General features: G+C 39.3%; 1 protein-coding gene across 13 annotated transcripts in view; it reads right to left on the bottom strand.

Moving 5' to 3' along the window:
- The window catches only part of Ryr2 (ryanodine receptor 2), a 591,935-nt gene that overhangs the window by 212,867 nt on the left and 356,400 nt on the right, over nucleotides 1-22,668 (bottom strand). For all 13 annotated transcript variants that reach the window (XM_074056805.1, XM_020157460.2, XM_074056803.1 and 10 more), the window contains 3 exons: nucleotides 20,276-20,359; nucleotides 10,950-11,109; nucleotides 7,784-7,931 (listed from right to left, as the gene is read on the bottom strand). In XM_074056805.1, the coding sequence (XP_073912906.1) occupies nucleotides 7,784-7,931; nucleotides 10,950-11,109; nucleotides 20,276-20,359 (392 nt within the window). The remainder of the gene's footprint in view (nucleotides 1-7,783; nucleotides 7,932-10,949; nucleotides 11,110-20,275; nucleotides 20,360-22,668) is intronic.

Below are 22,668 nucleotides of genomic sequence, written 5' to 3' on the forward strand. Positions count from 1 at the left end.
GAAATTTGTTGACCAACTCTCAAGAGCTCTAACTGTTAATTCTCAAAACTGAGAGACTATGTCATTATATGAACACCATTTCACCTCCCAACTTTCTTATTTCCTTATGCAAACACTTTCACTCTGCAAACTCATTAACTTCCTTCCTTACCTAAATAGCAACCCATAGGTTATTCCCTATTACCCTTCTTCCCACTTGCTTTGTTAACCCCAAATCTTATCCAATTTAACTGTCTTTACTCCCAGCATCTATACTTGCTTGCTGAGTAGTTTGGCACCACTGCTAACTCATTGGTTCTACCCTTGATTGAACCATGAGTGCCCTTTGCAATCTTATCTGTTTTCAGTCTTCTCTCTGTTCCATCCCAAACAGCAGCTAGTTCTAACCTTTGTTGCTGACTGGTGTCTGCAGGAATGACAGAGTAAGGGCCTCTAGAAATCTTCTTCCCCACAAAATCATTGCGAACACTGGCAACATTTATTCCAGAACTCTGGTGTCAACAATCTAAGGAGTATATTAAATAAATATGGCCCAATCTAAGAACCATAAGCCTAGTGGTGTTTTAACTACAATATTCCCATACCACTTTCTCTGGTCCCACTGAAAACCAACAACTCCTGGAACATAGTGAAACAAGCCACCTAGAAGTTTCTGGAGCAGGCAGAACAGGATTGGAGCCCCTCCAAAGCCCAATTTCCATATAACTGTCATGGTTTTACCTTCTGGTAATTTCTTTGGAAAATCTCACTCACAAGGCTTGTCTGTGTTCCACCTGACTTAGAGCTTACCTAATACAAAGTCTTTTCCATGGGGACATTTGTTGAAAATCATCACAGGCAAGTTTTTAACACTGCATCTCCTTAAGTTTGCAATAACATCTGAGACAACAGCTAAGCAAAGCACTAAAGGAAACATCTGGAGATTAGAAGTCCACTGCAGACTGCCAGGAACTCAAGCATCTTCTAAAAGGCCATGTTCATGCCCTTGGCTGTGCATGTGTTCAGGGAACACCTGAGAAGGCCCTCAGCCCTCACCTTGGAAGACCTTGAGGCTCTGCACAAACAGCAGATAAGGTGAACTTGTGAGCTGCCTGGTTCAGTGCCAAAGGCATTCCCCAACATGCATTTGGAGCCTCTCTCTAGGCTTACTAATCCTGTGCATTTAAGAAAGTATCAATCTAATACTGGCTGACGACTAAGCTAAGGAACAGATACCCATTGGCCATGGCCACACATAACAAACAACACAGACTCCACAAAATTAGTTAAGAAAGATCACTAAGCAAACAAACAATAACAACAAGCACAACACCAAATCCCAGATGGGGAAGAGTCCAGATTCCACATTGTATTATTTCAAATGTCCAATTTTCAACAACAAAATACTGAGACATGAAAAGAAACGAGGAAGTCTATGTCTCATATATGATGTGTGTGGCGGGGCAGTCAATAGAAATTGTCCGTGAGGAAGCCCTAGTGTTGGACTCAGACAATTACATTAAATTAGCTATTTTAATATGTTCAAGGAAACCATGTATAAAGAAATAAGCACAGCATGAGAATGATGCTCACGAGTAGAGATCTTCAATAAAGAAAGAAAACCAAATAGAAATTCTAGAGATGAAAAGTACATTAGCTAAAACTAAAAATTTACTAGAAGGGTCCAACACAGGTTTAAGTCAATAGAAGAAAGAATCAATGAACTTGAATAAAAGTCCATTGAGATTATCAAGTGTTAAAACCAGGAGAAAATGACTGAAGAAAAATAAGAATTTTAGAGGCCTGTGGGATAGAAGCAAGCATACACGTTGTGAATGGCACACAGGTGAGGAGAGGAGAAAAGGGATGAAAATTTGGTTGAATAAAGAATGGTTAAAACCTTTCTGACTTCAATGAAAATGTTAATTTATTCATCTAAGGAGCTCAATGAACTTCAAAATGCTCTAAAGCCAAAGTCCCACCTGACACATCAAAATTGAACTGCTTAAAGACAGAGCGAGAACCTTGAAGGCAGGGAGAGAGGAGCAACTCATCACTCACAAGATGGGCAGCTGATGTCTCACCAGTAACTATGGAGGTTAGGAAGCAGTGGGATTACATACTCAAAATGTGGAAGAAAAAAACATGTCCAAGGAGACTTTATTTTCTCTCTCAACCAGAAAACAGTATTGCACAGTAGGACTTCTATTGGTTCTCTTGGGATTTTCCATGTACACAGGTTTCTACAGTCTCTCCAATCCTTACCTCTCTCCCACTAAACTTAGGGGAGGGAGTGGTCTCTGTTTTGTATCAGGCCAATCCCTTCACCCATGCTCTGAATTCCCTCTCTTTAGAGATTACATTTCATCATGGTCTATCCTTGCTCCTCTATTTTTCAACTTTTCCCTTTCTACTGGTTCTTTCCTTTAGCATATAAATGTCTCCAGATTTCTCCCATAAAAAAGGAAATGTTTAACTCTCTGGTTCTCTAACAACAATCTCAGATTTATACCTATGGATGCATTTGAGACTTGGTATCTCTGTATAATTCTCTCACATGAAGTTTGGACTCAAAGTATTTAAAAGCAAACACAGACTCTCCACACCACCGCACCTCCATCTGCTCTAATTCCTGTGTTCCCTATGAATTTGGATGAACATGTTATCTACCAAGCCAAACACCTCCTCTGTCCTCCTGCTTTTCCTACTTATAAATATCAAATTTTTTACCCTATTTTCTGTTCTGCCTAAAATCAGGCCACCAACATTCCTTATCCACTCATCTTTTTTAGTCACCAAACTACTGTCCTCCCCTCGAGTTTTGATTATATTCAGCTGGTTCTCCAAGGAGGTACCAGAGTCACTTTTTTTCTTATTAAAAAGTCACTTTCAATCCATGCTTTCTCTACTTAGTCTCTTGCCATTCTAAAAATTCCATTCTATATCTGGTCATACAAAGTCCTCTGAAATTCCTGTTTATAATCCGCCCTTGGGTCTCCTCATCTTTATATATACCATTCTCTCCACCTGGGATGCATGAACCTGGTAATACAAAAGCCAAGTTGCACCAGATATGTGTAAACTCATCCTTCTAAATTGCATCCTAGCTTTGCTTGTTTTGATGGTTGTAAGATATGACATACTTGGTCACACCACACTTGAAAGGTGTTGGCTTCATTCAACGATTCACTTGAAACAAATAGAATACAATGAAAGTAATTATAACAGGCACTGCAACTTCCTCCTTATGTTTGCTGTCATGGGAAGACACTCAAGCACCTCTAGGAAGAAGTCAAGATGGTAAGGCTGTGTCCATCTGGTTGAGTCTCTCTGGCTATGTCTCTTGCTAACAGCCAGAGAGGCAATGAGGCCTTTAGCTGATAGTTATGTAAGTGAGTGGTATCAGTATCAAATCCTCCATTGTCAGACAACTGTAGACCTGGCCAACTTGTTAATGACCTCAAGAGAGACTAGGATTCAGATCCAGCTTACTAAGTCACTCTCAAATTCCTAACTTGTAGAAACATCCAGGTAAATCAATGTCTATTATTTTAAGGCATTAAGATTGGGGGGTGGGACAATTCATAAGACAGCAGTAGATAAGTAACATATCTCCTCTTTGAAGATTTCCTACACATCATCAAGCTGAGTTAAGTGGGCACTCTTTCACTCTGACAGTATTAGTAATTTAAGTCTATCTTCTCTGCCTGCACTGAGGGCAAAACTATCTTCTCATCCTTGAGTCCCAGGAATGGGTGCAGTGGATGTTCAATGTCTATGTGTTAAAATCAAAAGGAAATAAGAATTTCAAATATGGCAGCCAACTAGGATATAAGCATTTTTGCTTTCTTCTTAAAACTCACTTGATTCCCAAGAAAGTAGGTAGCCATAGACTGTCCACAGGGAAATAGTGTAAATCACTGTAAGTCATCAGAATAACATCTTACTTATCCAGAATCATCTTGGAATAACTTTCTCTCTAACAGTAAATTTATCAAATGTAATTAAATATGTTATACCTTCAAGTGGTAATATCTTTAAAATGTAATTATCACTAGTAATTTTTCTGGCATTTATTGAACATTTCTATGTATTCTCCTTCATGAACATTGACTTTAATTAACTCTTTCCTTGAATTCTCAAGGTTATGATTAATCATTTATCATTTCTCTGAGACATAATACCCCAGTCCCATTTTCACTGTAGTTCTCCTGCTGTCTTTTGTAACTTGGTACTTGAGGGAGGGTGACATTGATACCAATCTCTCTCTGTAATTTTCAGTGAGTATAAGGAAAGCAATGTCACAAGTATTCCTAGTAAATGTAAGGAACTTCCAAAACATTTGACATGAAGCAGTGGGGGAGGGGAAGAAAAAGAGATAATTATATACTTATGGAGATTCATGTAGGAAGAAATGAAAACCTAGAGATATAAAACAATTGATGTGTCAGATTATAAAACTACAGGGGATTTCCCCCAACACACACACACACACACACACACACACACACACACACACACATTTCACTAAGGAAGGACTAGTAACTGGTCATTTCAAAGAAGACTTGTGGGCTTGTAAAACGAGAATTTCTAAACACTATGGCAAAAGACTGAGCTTCTCCATAGGATGCCGCGGTCACTCAATAGTATAAAACTTTCTTGAGGAAACATATGACATAGTCACAATCATGACAGTTTACTCATAATAATTCAAGCTAGGTGATGTGGCAAAGTAAATAAATGTTTGAAAGTTTGACTCTAAAAAATTACAGATAATGTAAACTACCTTAAAAGATTTATAAAATCAATCCCTAAGAACAGTGGTAAAGACAAAAAGAGAAACAAAAGAAACTACAATATCAGTAATGAAAAATCGGATGTCCTATAGATCCTACAGACATTAAAAGGATAGTAAGGACACAATGGAAATTGCAATAAATATGGCAACTTCAATTAAGTGAATTAATGAATCAATAAACATTTTATTCTATAGAATAAAATTTCAAGCCCAGATGGTTGAAGCAATAAACTCAATCAAATATTTAGCAAAAAAAAAAAAATCCCAAACTAACATATTGTCTTTCAGAAAGTAGAGGAAGAAGGAACCATTTGCGACTTACATTATGAAGCCAGCTTTAACCTAATATCAAAAGCTGATAAAGAAATTGCAAAGAAAATAAAATTACATGCCATTATTCCTATGAACACAGATGTAAAACCTCTAAACAAAACATTAGCACACAGAATCCAGCTATATGTAAAAAAAAAATGATAATACATAATGGCTAATGAGTTATTCTAGAAATGAAAACTTGGTTTAATGTTCAAAAGTCAGTATTTTTCAAAATATCAACAGAATAAAATAAATAAAACAATCCTCTTAGTGGCAAAAAAAGCACTTAACAAAATTTAAAACCCCATTAATGACAAAAGCTCTCAAAAACCTAGGAATTGAAGAAAATCTCTTCAAAATGATAAAGGACATCTATTTCAAAAACCCAATGTTAACATAATATTCAAGAGTGAGGCATTAAAAATTTCCCCCAAGGCTTTGCCTAAGGCAGAATAACTTCTCTCACCACTTCTCTTTCACATTGTTCTGAATTCCTTACAAGTTCAACAAATCAAAAAGCAAAAGACTCATGTGATGATTATAAAAATAAAGAGGAGTTTTTTTTTTCATGTAGAACTCATGATTATTTTTGCAAAGATCTTTATGGAATTTACCAAACAACCTAACAGAACTGATATGTAAATTTTACCTAGATCAAAGGATACAAGGTCAATCTACAAATATCAGACATGTATTTCAAATTAGAATTAAGTAGCTGGAAAACAAAATGAAATTAAAACTAATTTAATTTACAATAGTATAAAAATATCAGATTAATACAACAAATGAAGTAAAACTACAAAACAATACCAAAATAAACTAAAGAGAACCAAAACAAACTGAGGTATATACCACATTCATGAATTGGCAGACTAAATATATAGTTAAAGTATCAATTCTCCCCAAATTGATCTATAAATTCAGGAGTAATTATACCACAATAATTAAACTGACAAGTTGAATCTAAAATGTATACAGAAATGTAAAGGGAAAATAAAAGTAATGAAATCCTTACAAAAAAGAAGTTGGAGGATTGACCCTACCCAATTTCAAGATTCATTATGATGCAGTGTGATCTACCCTAAGGACTGCTCGATGGAACATAATATACAGTCTATAAATAGACTGATACAACTATGCTTAATAGAGTTTGACAAAAAACGCCAAGATAATCCAATGCAGAAAAGAAAATGTTCCAACAAATGGTGCTCAAACACATAGACATCCATCCGTATAAAAAATGTACCTTGACCTTAACCTCACATCATAAACAAAAACTAATTCAAACTGGATCATGGACCTCAATGGAAAAGCTAAAATAATGGAACTCTGAAAGAAAACATAATCTTTGGGGTTTTTTTGTACAGGCAAAGATTTCTTAGGACACAAAGCTTACAATTATAACATTAAGAAGTCATAAATGGACTTCAAAATTAAGAATGTCTTCTCTTTGAAAGACCTCAGTAATGAAAAGGCAACCTACTAGCTGGCAGAAAATACTTGCAATATCTGACATGGTACTTAACATTCAATAAAGTAGGATTTTTTTTAAAATAGCATTCAATAAAGAGACAATTACAAATATAAAAATATGATCCAGGGCATTGACTCCAAGAGAAATGAAAGCCTAAGTCTGCAAAAAGACTTGTGTACAAATGTTCATAGCAGCCTTGCTCATACCCCAAACTAGAAACAACCCAAATGTTCACCAGAGAAGAATGGATGAAACAATTGCGACATGTGAGTCATAATTAATCGTCAAGGTCTTGAAAACTCTCATTGCACATGACACCTGCATATGAAGCAGTATGTAAATGTCAGCTAGTGTTATCTGAACTCATTTGTATGCACAGATACCACAAAAATGTTAGCCATTAAAAGATAACTGGGACAGAGTTTTTTAACTTTCTGCCAAAAAAAAAAAAAAAAAAACAGGAACTACAAGGAAACACAGCACTCATTTCATTTTCACCAATTCTGAAACATAAATATTAATACGAAATCAAATAGCACAGCAAAGGGTTGAAGAGTCAGCTATTTTAAGTCATAGTCTTAAAAGGTACTATTTTTAAGGAATATGTGTTGTTTTTGTTTTGAGACATGGTCACACTATGCAGCCCAGGTTGACCGTAAACTCACAATCCTCCTGCCTTGGCCTCTGGGGTGCTGGGATTATACATGTTCCCCACCACACCTGGCTCTTACTTAAAGGAAATGTGTTCTCCATAGCACTATTAAAACTCCAATAACTCAACAGATATTGAGTGCCTATGTTAATGTGTTTCCTTAAGGAAAAACATCATATTAAGTGATTAACCACTACTGATATGTATGAGCATGAATACTGAGATTTATTTCTATGGAGGTCATGAATCCCCCCTCCAGCTCCTACTCCACTAGCATCTCCATATCAACTGAAACCAACATGTCTGGAGGAGGACTGGCAAGGTGGTGGGTGGGGTATCATCACAGAGACCACTGCACATTGAAGACACTTGGGTAAGGTGAGCCCCTCTCTTCTGCAGAATCACTGTGCACTGAGCCACCAGACTGAGGGCTGGGGCTAATCCACTGGCCTACAGCACACACTCAGACTAGCAGACGCCATCTTGCCCCCTCCTTTTACTTGGCTTTGAAGAACTATTACATGATTTTGCAACTAGAGGGCAGAGGACAAAGTCAAGCCAATACCATGGTCTTGGTCTGGGGCTTCCAGGTTGTAGCCATAGCCCAGCAGGGTGCGCACTGCCTCACGGAGGCTGTCCTTGTTTGATTTCTTGGTTCTGTCATCCAGGAGGGTGTAAGGAACAAGGCGAGGGTTTCTTCTGTTCTTCACATCCTGCAGGGCAGGAGAAAGGCATGCAGTTATCCAAACTATGCCAGCAGCTTTTGGAAATGAAGCAGCAACTGATACAGCAAAATTCAAATTCTCCAAGGGTCAACGTTGCCCATCTCTCTGCTCTCTTTGCCTTCCCAGGCTCCAGAAGTTACCAAAACATCATTAGTTTAGAGCTTTATGCAAAGGAACAAGTGCATCAACTTAAAACAGCCTCCTCCATGGAAAGGGGGAAAGAATAAGGATAGGAACAAAAGCCAGCTTTACTGTTCTCTAACCAACTTCCATTTGCCATAGTTACAGGTGATGGGTTAACTCAGAGAAGATATAATTTCCAATTTGCTGCCAAGTCTTTGTTGTAAGAAGGGCCAAATTAGCGGTTAGCACTCTTCAGTGACTGTGAGTCAAGGGACAACACAAGTGCTTTCTCTTCTTCACAATGTGTGTTACAACAGCCATTCTGTGTCCCTTCAACAGCTAAGAAAATAGGCACCAGGTCAACTCCATAAACCAGTGAAACCAGGTAATGCCAGGCAATGTCAAGAATCCTGAAATGACTACAAAATTCATAATTGGTCTATTATACCAGAGGCTCCGGTTTAAAAAAAAAAACTATTTCAAATGTTGCTGACAAAGCGTGGAGGCGACTACTTTGCAATCTTGGCAAAAGAATGCCTAATCTTAGAGGAGATAGAAGCCTTACATTCAGAGATGGATAGAGATATGTCAACTGCTACAAGTGCAAAGGCCCCATCACTGAGGAAAGTCCATCCTTCCATCTACCTGCTGAGACTGCTGAGGATTTGCAATGTTTCCATATTTCAAGAAGCATAATCAATTCCAAATTTGCCTTGGCATAGGAGGAACTGGGAGCTGTGATGTCCCCACACTTTCTTCTGCACACACAAAAAGCTGAAGGGATGAGCTGGATATGGTAGTATATGCCTGTAATCCCAGCACTCAGAAGTCTGAGGCAGGAGGATGACAAGTTTGAGGCTAACCTGAGCTACACAGCCAGACCCTATCTCAAAAAACAAAAACAAACCAAAGCTATGGGAGTGGACAGGCATTGTCCTGGTAGACAGGAGTAAGGAAACCTGTTTTGTGTCTTCTTTCTTTCCTCTTTCTAGCAAGTTTGTACTGATTAATCCATCCCTAGTTCTGAATGTCTGAACACCCACTGCCACCTCCACTGGAGTCAAGTTGTCTGGGCTGCTTGTCCAGACAGGGCCACTCCAAAGCCCTCCAAATAAACAAGCAAAACCTTGCACCACCAAGGCAGCTTCTAGACCTACTGCCAAGGTGCTGCCCCCAAAGCTTTCCAATTGGAATGTCCAAGCCCCTGGGGAATCTCAGCAGATGGGATGCTAGAACTGCACAGTCAAAGGAGCTCCCCAGGGCTCCTGGGTTCACTGATGCTTGAGATGAACCATGATAGAGGACAGGAATGACCAGCTCCTGCTTTCAAGGAGTTTACAGGCCAGTCCTAAGCCAGACGCCATCAACCATCAATGAGAGAGAGGGGAGAAGTCAATGACGACCATCATTCAGACCACACAACAGACTACTGTGTCAGTGGGGAGGGCATGAGGGTGGGTGGGAGCTGGAAGAAGGACTGGAGAAAGGACTCCTAGGGGAGCCCCGCCCCCAACGCAGACAGGGCCGTGTTTCTCAATGTTCAAGAAGGAAGCAGAGCTCAGGGAAAAGCTGACTTGCCTGGCAGACACACGTGGTCATCCAGGCAAGTGGGTCTTCCTTCGGCAGAGACCAGTAGACAGTGTGCCTCTCTAGTATGAGGTTAGGGTTAGCACACATACATGTGCATGTGCACAAGCACAGACACACACACACACACACACATAAACTTGATCTGATCTAGGTTGACATTCTCATTGGTTATGACCAGCTGAATTCAATGCAAAAAAATCATTTGATGGGGTGAAACAAACCTAGTTAAGTTTTCTTTATTCTTCTAAATGACAGATTAGAAGGGCTTTAGAAAAGCATCTTGCAAGCCATCTGTTAGGCTTTGTACAGAACCATAGTCCAAACCTTTGAGCAATAATTCATATTTTGCCTGACAATCTTTAAGTAGATATTGCACCAAGAAAAGGAGGACAAGGGATGAGGGGGAGGGAGGGAAGGGAAGGAAGGGAAAGGAGGGGAAAGGGAAGAGGGGAGGGGAGGAGGAAGGGGAGGAGGAAGGGAAGGGGGAAGGGAAGAGGAAAAGGAAGGGAAGGGGAAGAAAACTGTAGAACTCTAGGCAATAGAGAAGTGTTACACAGTATTTGTTAGGCACCAGGCACCTTGGTCCCCTTTTGCATACGCACATTATATAACAAAGTTAAATAATTTAAGGATTTAAGTTGTGAGACTTTAACTTAAATAGTAATGTCACTAAGGGCTGAAGTAAAATTTGCTTTGAGCCCCTCTGCTATGCTGCCTCCATATACATACCCCAGAAGGATCCCCTCTCTAATGGAAAAAATTGTTTTTTCCTAAATTTAACAAAAAATGCAATTAGTGATAAAACCTTCTGTGAACTGATACAAGACTGTCATAGTCTTTATTTGTCCTTCTGGGTGTGACCATTCCCAGACAGTGCTGAATACGTGGTCATGTAAAGACTCCGCCCTTCCGAGGGTGCTGTGCCACATGTGACAGGTCAGCTACCACTCAAAAACAGCGAACGCTGGAATTCTAACTCAGGCCCTGGGGTGGTGAAGAAGGAACTGCAGATCCATTTTTACCATTACTTTACTTTACGCTTCATATTTCAAATGCCCCTTCTACAATTCCATCTCAAAGAGAGAAATGCCACAAAACCATGTTACAATCACAGTCGTAGGAAGAGCTTTCGTCTCATTTCTGAGGTCCCACGCTAGCCAGGCACATGTGTGCATACGTGCGTTAAGATGTCAGAACAAGTTTTGAAACTTCTTGGTTTAACCTGTCCGGCTAGAAGGGACGCTCATTCCCAGCTAAATGAACCTCGGTCTGCGTGCTGAGCCTCCCACGTACCTGCTGGATGCCGTAAGTCCAGCCCTGCCGGATTCGATCCCGGGCCCACACATTGTGAGCATTTTCTGCCAGCTTGTCCACCATTGCTTCCTGAGAGGGGGTGAGTTTTATTAAGCTCAGATCCATCGGGGCAGGCTTGTATCCACTCGCCAGCTGGTAACTACCAAGCAAAGACGAAGAAATTTGTAATTGGTTTCTTCATAAAAGTCCTTATGACAATCATAATCCTCGTGATAATCCCTACGACAATCTCCAAAAAAGGTCCCTGTGACACTCTTGTCCTGGTGCCACCTAGTTCCAGTTGTTCCATAAAGCACAATGGTGACTGGAGGTAAAGGACCACGTAGCAAGCCTGCGTTCCTTTTGCATCAGCGGATGACTGCTCAGGAGGAAAAGCGACACCGCCTTTATGCTTCCATTTTCGTGCCAATAGAAATGAGGCAACCTACCTTTTTCTCAAAGATCTAAGGATCTACAACTGCATGTGTTCTTAATAGCTGAGGCTTTTGTGTAGTCTAAATCAAAATATTAATTATCTATTAAAACATAAGATGGGTCTCTCTTGCTGAAAAGTCCTCATTTTTTCAACTTTTAAAAGTATTAATGTGATATTTGTTTCCAAAATCAGTGCGCCCTTTCAGATGTGACCTCTTCCTTATTCCATTGCATTTGTAACTTGTTGCCCTAATACCATCCAACTTATAAGACCTAGAAGCTAGGAAGAAGAGAAAAATCTCAGCTGTGCAATCATCTAAAATGTCATTACATTTTATTTCAAGGAACTCCTACCAGAGGCTACTCTCATTCTGTGAGCAAGACTGAGAAGGTCCTATAGTGGTTTTAGATTTTAATCTTTTGGAAGAGATGCAAAATGAAAGCATGCAATATGCAACATGTATGTATTGCTGACCTACTGTGCATGTGTGCACACACACACACGCGCACACACACACACACACACTCCTCTTTCTAGTTCACCTTTCACACTGGCGCAAAGCTTAGTTCACAGCCACTTCCAATTCACCCTTCTGTCACTGCTTATCCTCCATAACTCACTACAGTTTCAGATCCACTTACACCAAAAACAGTTTCTAACAGACAGAAGCCTTTTGATGCATGATTTTTGAAAGAATTAATTTTATTTGCCAAGTAAATATAGGTAAACACGCATCTTCACTGTGATTCTTTTGTGAAAATGAAAAAAAAAACTCGCCAGGAAAAAATGCTAACTCAAAAAAGTTATCAGAACATGAGAGGAAATGCAGCTGAAATGAAATGGAATCGTCTTTCTATGGCCAATGGCTGACATCATGACAAGGCGAGTTCCTCAGCACTGGACACTCATCTACTCATCCACTTCACTCAGACCCTCCTCCCCCACCCCCAGCACAGAGGATGGGGCCCGGTAAGGTACTCAATAGAAATTTGTTGAATGAATCAATGTATTGCAGCAATAAATTATTTTTGAAGTTGAATAGTTACTTCTACCTTAGTTACTCTTATTTCATTACAAAACATCACGTTTTATAATTTATCCATAAGCAAAAATTATAGAAATATTCTGGTTTAGGTAGATTAGTCTGGAGAATGCCAACAACTATGGACAATTACTGATTTATATAATTCTATTTATACTAAATTTATAGACATGAAATTTTGTTCTGCTTTTAAAGCAGCACCTCAGTAAACATGGTTCCTTCCTTCCTTCCTTTTCACTTAAGAAAACCATAAGGGGTTTCTCTACCACTCCTACAAATCATCAAGTCTTATAAAATTCTGATGATTAGGGAGATGAATAAATCTGTACACTACAAGCACAGCTACACATCCAAGTTCTTATTCAGATAGTATTTTCTTCAAGAAAGAGCTCCCAAGGTTTTCCAATGTACCATCAGGAGGATCATGCTGGTACAGTCTAATTTCAAGTTCGAGGCTGTTGGCTGGAGGCAGCCCTCCTCAGAATCCCAATGCAGAGTCCAGTCTGTGCACACTCCTATCTCTGCCTCTCTTCTCAGTCCCCATAACTGCGACCCAGCACACAGCAGCACACCCTGCTCTTCCTGTCTCACTTTCCAGGGGCCTCCATCCTCCTAGCTCCCAGCAAGGAAACACAGATAATAAAGACTCAATATCAATCTATGAGTCACTGATAACAGACAAGACTACCTTCAGACATCCTAGGAAAAGGGTGCTTCCCAGCAACCAGTTGTAACAGAGGCTTTGCAGCAGTAACTCAAGGTCCAGCAGGGAAGGAGGGCCTTCCAAATAAAGAATTACTGCGAGTTCTACTGATATGAGAAGCCAGGTCACTGGCATATGCATTTCCCTTTATTTTCCAAGTCTTCCTTCTCTTAGGCAGATTTTCTTCCCCAGTTGCTTTACTCTGTGAGCTCACATAAAACCTATAGGGTACATTTGCATCTGTTGCTTTGAAGAAGTGCAACAATTACTTCAGTCTCATTTTTAGATGTAGACTAATTAACTACCTGAGTTTCTATGACTCAAAGGGAAAAATGAAGTTTAAAGTGGTTCTTTTCAATAACTCATAATCCACCCAAAGTAGAGTTACTACCACCGCACCTAAACCTTTTTATTTCCACTTCAGCTGTACTTCAAATCATCTTATTCAGTAAAAACAAATGCAAATATCTTAGAAATTCATAAATCCAGCCAACTGGATTTGGTAGAACTGTGATCATAATGAGTGCTTCCTCAATATAAATTAAAGAGTGTCAATGGAATTTATAAAACCATTTGTCTGAGAATTGAATCATTAGGTCAAAATGGAGGATATTTTCTAAAACAGATCAATGTATTTTGGCAAATAATGTCCAGTCATATTATTAATGCCACCTAAAGCATATGAAGTTCTGTCAGCTAATATGAAGTACTATCTTCTCTATGAAACTATCTTCTCTACAAACTGAAAATTCTTTTCAATAAAAGATGATTGACATTCACCTCAAAAGTTAAATGGTTTCAAATAAAGTTTCAAATTGAGTTCGAAAAATTTCTTGGGAAATGTTATTCTGTGGGCCCCCAAATAGGGAACCATTCTACTATTGCCAATTAGGTTAATATAAAATACATATAGCTCTATTAAAGACATCTGTGTATTGCATTCTACCTTCTCCAACTTTCTGGGAAAAGTCTCACAGAATCAGCCACAAGATCTCTACCTCCTTTCATGTATTTGCTTCAGAGGTGTACTTACTTCCCATACCTTAATAAAAGTATTAAGTATTTTGTAGGGTGACTCTGTGCTGTCACCCTACAAAATTAGTTCATGGGGAAAATATATATATATGGAACTTAGCATGTACACTCCATGCAGCCACTTTCCAAACACTGAAATTCTTTTGTAATGACTACCTTTAACTTTCATGTTCACAGGTAGAGAATCTACTAAAACAAAACAAAAACTATTAGCCCTACAGCCTGAGATTCAGTTTCTTTATAGTGAAATTTCTTTTTTAAATATCTCTGGAAAGAGAAAATAAAATGGAACAAATCCTGGCAAACTGCCAGTTCCCTTTGCCTCAAATTACCAATGATATAAACAAAAAGTTGAAGGCATTTGACCCAGCTGATGGATTGTCACATTAAATAGCAATTCACTTTGGTTTTTCATTTCCACCTGACCCAGATCCTTCTTAAGCAGGTATTTTAAATGAGCCTTTGAAAAAAGTACTGGACTAATCTCACTAAAAGGCCAGCTATAATAATGCAGCAAAAACAAGGTGGCAGAACCCCAAAGCACTAGGAAGCAAGCCGTCCTTTCTTTCCAGCCATCCCATCCTCCAAGCATACTTGTTTAGTGTGAATCAAGTTAAATGAAGCTTAGAAATCATTATGCTATGAAAGATGTATGGTAAACACGAAATGGTGATGTCCAAGTTCAGTGGATACGAGCTATAAATCTCAACACCAAATCAGTCCTTCAAGTGCACTGGAACAAATGGAAAATCTCAGATGACTGCACACAGAGATATTAAGAACAAGCCATCTCCCCGAAATGAATATGGGACTGACATTTTCACAGAAAGAGGAGAGAGAATATTCAAGAACCATTCTCCAGAAAACAAATACAGAAGAATTAATTTTGAAGTAGAAATCAGAGTGGGAAAGGACAGGGATATATTTCTTCTTTGATTTCACTTCTTTTTCTTCAAAAATAACTTCTAATAGGATGATGTGTCCTGTGCTCCGCCCCTCTTCCATTTTGCTTTAAGGACTTCCTTTACCCCTCAGTCCTCTTAAACCAACACAATGAAGCATCAACTGCCCCTCAACTCCAGAAAGAGTCATTTCAAGAGAAAGACCCCCCCCCCAAAAAAAATATTACCTTTGGCTTTGGTTTTTAAAAATAGCTTTGAAAATTCAATGCAGAGACAACTCCAGTCTTTTGAAAGGGGCCTGGCCATAGTACAAGCTCTCCTTCTGGATAGCAAAGAGCAAGGCCCTTATGCCTTGGGATGAGAATGAAGATTAAAGAGCTCAGAATCTCCAGTCTAAGATAGGTGAAGTTTCCAGAGCCAAGGGGCAGGGAGGGGCAGTGGAAAGCCAGGGCTTCCATCCCTTCTGGACTTGACGGATCACTGCAAATCAAGGCGAACTTCCACCCTGATTCCTAGATTGTACCCAGGAGAATGGCTAGGTGCCACACTCTACACACTCAAGCCTTGTGCAGTGCAGTGTGGGAGAATAGATGTGGTGACAAGTCAAGTCTAGTTTGACAGGGCCAAAGCAACCCTCCCTTTCTTCACCAATACACTGCAGTCCCCATACTGCTAACCCATTGTTTGGATTGCAGGACTCCCCAAGGAGGCAAGAGGAAGGCAAAGAGAAGAGCAGTGACCCCTTGCCACAGGCCAGCAGGGAAAGCAGGCATCCCACAAGATGCCAGAAGGGATGAATGTAGACAAGTCAGTCTAGGGTAGCCAACTCAAAGCGGAATGGACAAAGGTGGAAGGTCCCTTCCCATTGGGTGAGTGCCTCAGAATATGCAGCTCTGGAACAGGAGTGGTAAACCCCAAACTCAAGCTCACCAAGCTCAGTGCATACAACAGGAGAACGCTTTCAGGCCCTGTTCAAGGAACTGATGCTATTCATCACTGATTAACTGGAACACAAAAATTCTTTAAAGAAATTACCCTCTTATAGCCAATCAGGTAGTAAACAAAATAAATATGTAAAAATAGTTTGTTAGAGGACTTAGGTGCTGTGGGAAAAAATGAAGGAGCAAAGGGATATGGGAGGAAGTACAATTTTAAACAGGGTACAATTTTGAAGAAGCAGAGAGAGATGCTGACATTGGAGTCAAGATCTAAGATTGAAGGACCAGGGGCGTGGTCAAGGGGTAGAGCATCTGCCTAGTAAGCACAAAGCCCTGAATCTAACCCCCAGGATGGCCAATAAAAAAATTAACGATGTAAAGCTGGGAATAAACATGGAAAGCAACGATTTAGTTGAGTTTGTAGCAAACAGTCTAGGATGAAGTTTGCCACATCAGGTTGAAACTGTGTTTGCAGTAGGATTGGGAATTTGAGACCAGACCAGGGAAAGTTTGTGGGATGAGAAATAAAACACGAACAACAACAAAAACCACTGAAGGTTTGGCTCAAGTGGTAGAGCATGTGCCTAGAACACGGGAGGTTCTACATTTGATCCCCAGTACCCACTCCCCGCCAAATATATTCTTCTGCATTGCAAGGTCATGAACATAAATCCATTCTGTTGTCTTCAAAAAGTTTTTCAAATGACAAAGCTCTGTGCACAGTGTAGAGATCCAACAATTTTTCCCGTTTGCTGATCAATTACCTGATCACCACTGGCTCTCATCTGCCTGCTAATCTACAACGTAACCTTGGGCATGTATCAAATTTCCATGTGTGCCATGAACTCTGGGACTCTCTGTTACAATCTGCCTCAGCTTTCCATCACCTTGTGGGCCATTTGAAAGGACTACTCTATCAGCACAAGGTGAGCACTTTATTTATACTGTAGCCAATTTCATCCCTTTCCTACTGAAGAATTCCTCCCTCTCCCTGCACCCTGTGTTTTTTCCTGGCCCTCATTTTTCTCATTTATTTGTTTGCATTATTTTGGTAAACGGTCATGTGCATATTAGTGTGTCTTTCCCCATATCTGTAAGAATGGACAGGAGATATAGGAATAGGTAGAAAACCCAAAACATGAAACAGTTTGATGTCCCCACTCCAGAAGAACTAATACAGAACCTTAAAGCGACACAGGTTTACATGAGAAGGGGATCAGGAACCAGTGTAAAGAACAGTTAGAGATAAATGAACTTGGGTCGTAACACACTTGTACATGAAAGTGGTGCTAGGAATCTCTCTGTATAGCTATCCTTAATTCAACCAGCAAAAACGCTTTGCTTCTGTCTTTTCTTCAACAAAATTAGAGATAAGGGCAGAACAGGTTCTGCCTGGAAGTGAGGGGGGAAGGGGGAGAAGGTGGAGGAGGGGGGTACAGGGGAGAAATGACCCAAAAATGTATGCACATGTGAATAAATGAATAATTTTTTAAAAAAGAAAGGAACTGCTGCGTAAGACAGTGTGCACCTGTTCAGTTGTGCACAATGGTGCCAACTTGCTTTAAACATGGTTGTAAAACATGGTGCCCTTTGCAGACTGTGTTGACCTGCACCCATGTCAATGACCTATCAATTCCCTTACTTTTGCAAGTCAAGTAAATTCCATGGAGAATTTAATTATGGGACAGACTGTCCTCAGGAGTAAGTACTTTTTACTTAGTGACCTCACCTTTTCAATTTCCCCACCTCATCTCAAATAATGCAGAGCTACTGAGAGCAACACAAAGACAAAACATCACTACAAAGACACCAAAGGCAGGGGATCTCAACTCCTCAAAACGACGTACTTAGTGCAAACCTGGGGCCCCATCCAACTGTCTGTCTTAGAACTAGAAATCAGAATTGAAACATGTCACATAGACATGTATCCGTCCATTTGTTTCAATAGAAAAAGAGACTTTTTGTGACAAAAGATAATTCTGGATGGGCACATGGCTTACCTATTTCATTTGGGAAAAATCCTTTTAGATTGCATTTAGAACAAAACCTTATTAACACATAAAAATTCTTTTTATTTAAAAATGAGTATTTTGCCAGGTGCTGGGGGGCTCATGCCCGTAATCCTAGGTACTCAGGGAGCAGAGATCAGGAGGATTGTGGTTCGAAGCCAGCCTGGGCAAATAGTTCACAAGACCCTATCTCAAAAAAAAAAAAAAAATCACAAAAAAGGGCTGCAGGCCCTGATTTCAAACCCCAGTACCACAAAAAACAACAACAAAAAGATAATTCTGTAATTACCCTGACAGTGAAAACTGGCTTTACCAACTAGGTTATATGGCAGATAAATTCCATAAATAGAATTAGGTAATTGTACCCTAAGAGTTCTGATGACATATGAGCACGTGTATGTGTGCACACAGCACAGGATGAAAATAATCTGTTAAGTACATTATGTCTTCAAAGGCAATGTGAAATTAGCGCTTCCCTCCTCTCACGTGAAAAAAGCAACAGAAATACTAGTTTGTTGGTTTGGGTTTGTTTTGGTTTTAGGGTTTTTTTTTTTTTTTAGCTATAAGAAATAATGCGTCTTATATATTTTCAAAAAAAATGAAAGAATGACTTTAATGAGAACAATAAATTCTTTTCCATGTTGGGTGGTTTCTAGCTTTTTGTTTTCAAAACACTGAACAGGGATAGGATTGAGTTGTCACCTGGAAGATTGGTTAAACTTTGTTTCTCATGATTACAAATTCATGTTTTGGTTCACTGAACTAAATAATCTTTAATAACAGAATGATGTATGCGAAGAAAGAATGTAATTGATTTTGCAACTTGTCTCTTTATATTAATAAATAATATTATACATGGATGCACGACATAATTGGAAAAATAGTAGCCCAATACATCTAACTATGAGCTATTTCCAATAAAGTCCTACTTTTTATTAATTGTTATCAAAAAATAATTTTTGTTGTTTTCAGTACTGGTACACTAAAAGCAATTAGAATGATAACTCAGAAAAATTTTGACACCTATGATCTTGATCACAGAAAACAAAAAAGATAAAAATTCAATTTAGATACATATTTTAGTTATAAAGTATGTTAGGATGACCAAAGACTTCCAAGCATAAGAATATTACTTAATAGCATATTATAATGTAGGGAAAATGGATTGGAAATACAGTTCCAAGAGAAAACTGAAATAGTCTAAAATTCCCTGTTATCAATGTTTCCAGGTAGCTTTTACATAGATTCTAAATCATTGTGCGTCTGCTCTCTTACCCTACACTAAAAATGGATGCGAAACTGTTACTTCAAAATCTAAATATGTAAAATGTATCAGAAAATCACATCACTTGGAACTGTTTAAACCTGTAGAAAAAACATCTAGACCCCCAAATGTGCAAGGCAATGATACAGCTTTCGTCAATTCTTCCAGGGACCATCTGAGTAAAATCCAGAGCCTGGAGAGGAAGGCGCTGGGTCAACTCTGCACTTTCAGCGCACCTGCACGATTGATCTCTACTTGCGTTTTATGTTTATCTGATATACCCGAGGCCTCAGGGAAGCAATAGAGTACTGGGTGGCTACTTTGTCCTGATCTCCATGATATGATTTATACTTCCAGACTCACTAGCTACAATCCAGGGACTCAGAAAAGTGCCTTGACTTGTCAAGGTAAAATAAAAGAAAACAACAGTGCATGAAAGCTACTACTTATGGAGCACTTCCTCGAGCAATCCTGGAACTTTCCTGAGATGCAGGTACCGTTAAGTGCGGCAGCAGGGCAGAAGGCTGAGGTTTTAGGAAGGTAACGGGTCCTTAGGCCCAGGCCATAGAGCAGCAAGTGAGACCATTGCTATAACAAGTATCTGCCTTGGTTTTCTCCTCTTCACGTGGGGATAATCACACTGATGCATAATTATTCCTCAAGTATGTTTTCTTTATAAAAGCAAATAAAATTAGAAACAATTTTTGGTAGGAAAGAAAAAGTGATATATAATCAGTTAGAAGCATGGATGCATGGTCACACGCACACGACCTTCACACGCACACTTGGAAAAATCACATACTTACTACAGCACACAACCAAATATACTCTGAGCTTTGATTGTTCTCTCTGCACAGTCTACAGTCCCACCACAGATGTGAAGTAGCCCTGGTGTAACTCAGCTTGTTTACATTTTGGATCTACATTTCACAGCAGTAAGTCCCCATCACAGTTATTCTACACACCAGTACTGATAGTGCCAAGTCATTCAACTTACTTTTTGGGTAGTTTCATTTTCTTCACCTTTTCTTCAGCATGTTCATCTGATATGCCGACGTGACATCCTAACGCCAACAAAGTCCTGGAAGACACAAACAGAGATAAGATGCAAGAATCCCTTCCTGTGTCCAGAACAGACCAAAATCAGGAGGAATGACATACAACGCTGCATTGTGAAAGCAGAGTCCAGGCCTTTTGTCTTTAAAGCAAATCTTATTTACCTATAAATTATTTACTCTTAAGAAAAGGGTAGGACTTCAAATTGAAATGGAACAAAAAGAAATATCCTGAAAATATAAGCCTCCCTCAAACCCTTTTCCATTCTCTTCCCTTTCTCAAAGGCACCAACTGCTACAAATTCTTCTGCATCCTACTGGAGGGCCTCTGTGCATATGCTGAATTCCATGCATGTGTCTTCTGCTGTGTGTGCTCCTGCTATTTTTACCTTGTACACAAATGGGTATACAAAAGATATTTCTCTACAATTTGCTATTTTTACATAACATTATAACCTTCCTAACATTGTCCTTTCAGATACAACTGGTTTGTTTTTTTAACATGTTTGTAAAATGTTTTTGACCAATTTTCTTTTCATAGTCTTCAAGGAAAGTTTTAGTGTTTGACTATTATAAATAATGCTACAATGAATAATCTCACACATTTAATGTCATATAATATATATATACATTGTATATATATATATATTACACATTTAATGTCATATAATATATATATATTGTATATATATATATTATACATACACTACCACTTATCTGGGTGTCTCTCTCCCTAAGTAGATACCCACGGATATGGTTGTCTGTCTTAATGTGTATCAGATGGATGGAGAGATGACAGACAGATAGATAGATAGGTAGATATGTTTGTGGGTGGGTAGTTGGGTGGTTGGTGGTTGGGTGGATGGATGGATAGATGGATGGATGAGATATATAGATGATAGACAGATGGATTAGATAGATGGATTAGATAGATTAGATAGATAGATTAGATTAGATAGAGATATTAACTGAAGTATGGGTGCAATGAGACATGGAGAAATCTATATGAAGTAGTGATGCCAAATCCAGTCCTGAAGGAACTGGAGGTTGACAATAATTATTTAGCTTAAATTCAGGCAGCTAAACCTGTGATTACATGCCCACCAAGAAATCTTCTAATTACGATGCATTTTCCCAGGCCAATCTGTAAAAGTTGGTAGCAAACATTGGTCATTCATGAATATTTCAACAGCTACTACCATTGCAGGCAAGAACCCCAACATTACACTTCCCAAAGGTAGTTGACAAGGTCCACACTGAGAGACCTACAGTCACATGGTGTGCAGATATCAAAATTGGGACTGAACCGTTCCAAATTCAATTGGTTCATGTCATCTTTTTTAAGGGCTTATAAGACAGAGCCAAGCCTTCTGCAAACTATGCCATGACCTACTCAGTCCTAATTAACTCAGCCTCATGACCCTGGTACCAGTGGAAAATATGTAAAAAATTGTCACTTCAGCTCACAAAGACAGTGGACATAACAACCCAGGACTGCATAAAGATATAAGTGTTTGAATATGGACTAGTTCGTCCTGTTTACGAGGTACTTTACAACACAAGGTACCAATCATAAGTTTCTGTTTGACAGTGCTTGCTCAAGCAGTAGAGTGTCTGCTTTGTAAGCATGAAGCCCTGAGTTCAAGCCCCAGTTCCACCAAAACATAAAAATAAATAAAAAAATCAAAATTAAAAAAAAGTCCACAATGAATGATTATAATAAATCAAATAAGGTTCAAAGTGAGGAAAGTTACAATGTAGAAGTAACTCTGATTTATTCCAATAAGCATAATTAATACCTCCAAAGTGAAGATGTGTGGAAATGAACACGTAGTTGAAAGGAGGCAGACTGTCCCAAGTTGGGGACAATGTGGACAATCTACAGAAGCCAGTCTGTGTGTCTGTGGGGCTGGAGAGAGAAGAGGTGATGGGGTATAGGTACCACCAAGTTCTAACCCTCCCAGCCTGACCTCACAGCTCTGCTTCTCTTCTCGTGTGGGCTCGGGTGGTTGGGCCTAGATTAATGGAACAAAGCAGTCTTCCTCACCTATCCTTGCCCTTAGACATGAAGACAATGTCTCTGCTGGACATCCCTGGTAAGCGCTGGGGGCCCTGATAAATCCATCTTTGTGCTTGGTTTTCCTTGTCCCTACATTTTACTTTTTTGCCTCAATATTGAAAAATGCTCTGGAGGCTAATAAAGACCTCATCTCCCTTTCCAAAAAATGGACATGGATACAGCAGGTTGCCCTCCAATATGGGTAGAAGTCATGGCCCTGACTTCACGGGGTGGACAGTCTCAGAGGAAAAGCCCTGGGAAAATTATTGCCAGCAA

The sequence above is a fragment of the Castor canadensis genome, chromosome 15 (genome assembly GCF_047511655.1).
Source record: "Castor canadensis chromosome 15, mCasCan1.hap1v2, whole genome shotgun sequence".
NCBI lineage: Eukaryota > Metazoa > Chordata > Mammalia > Rodentia > Castoridae > Castor > Castor canadensis.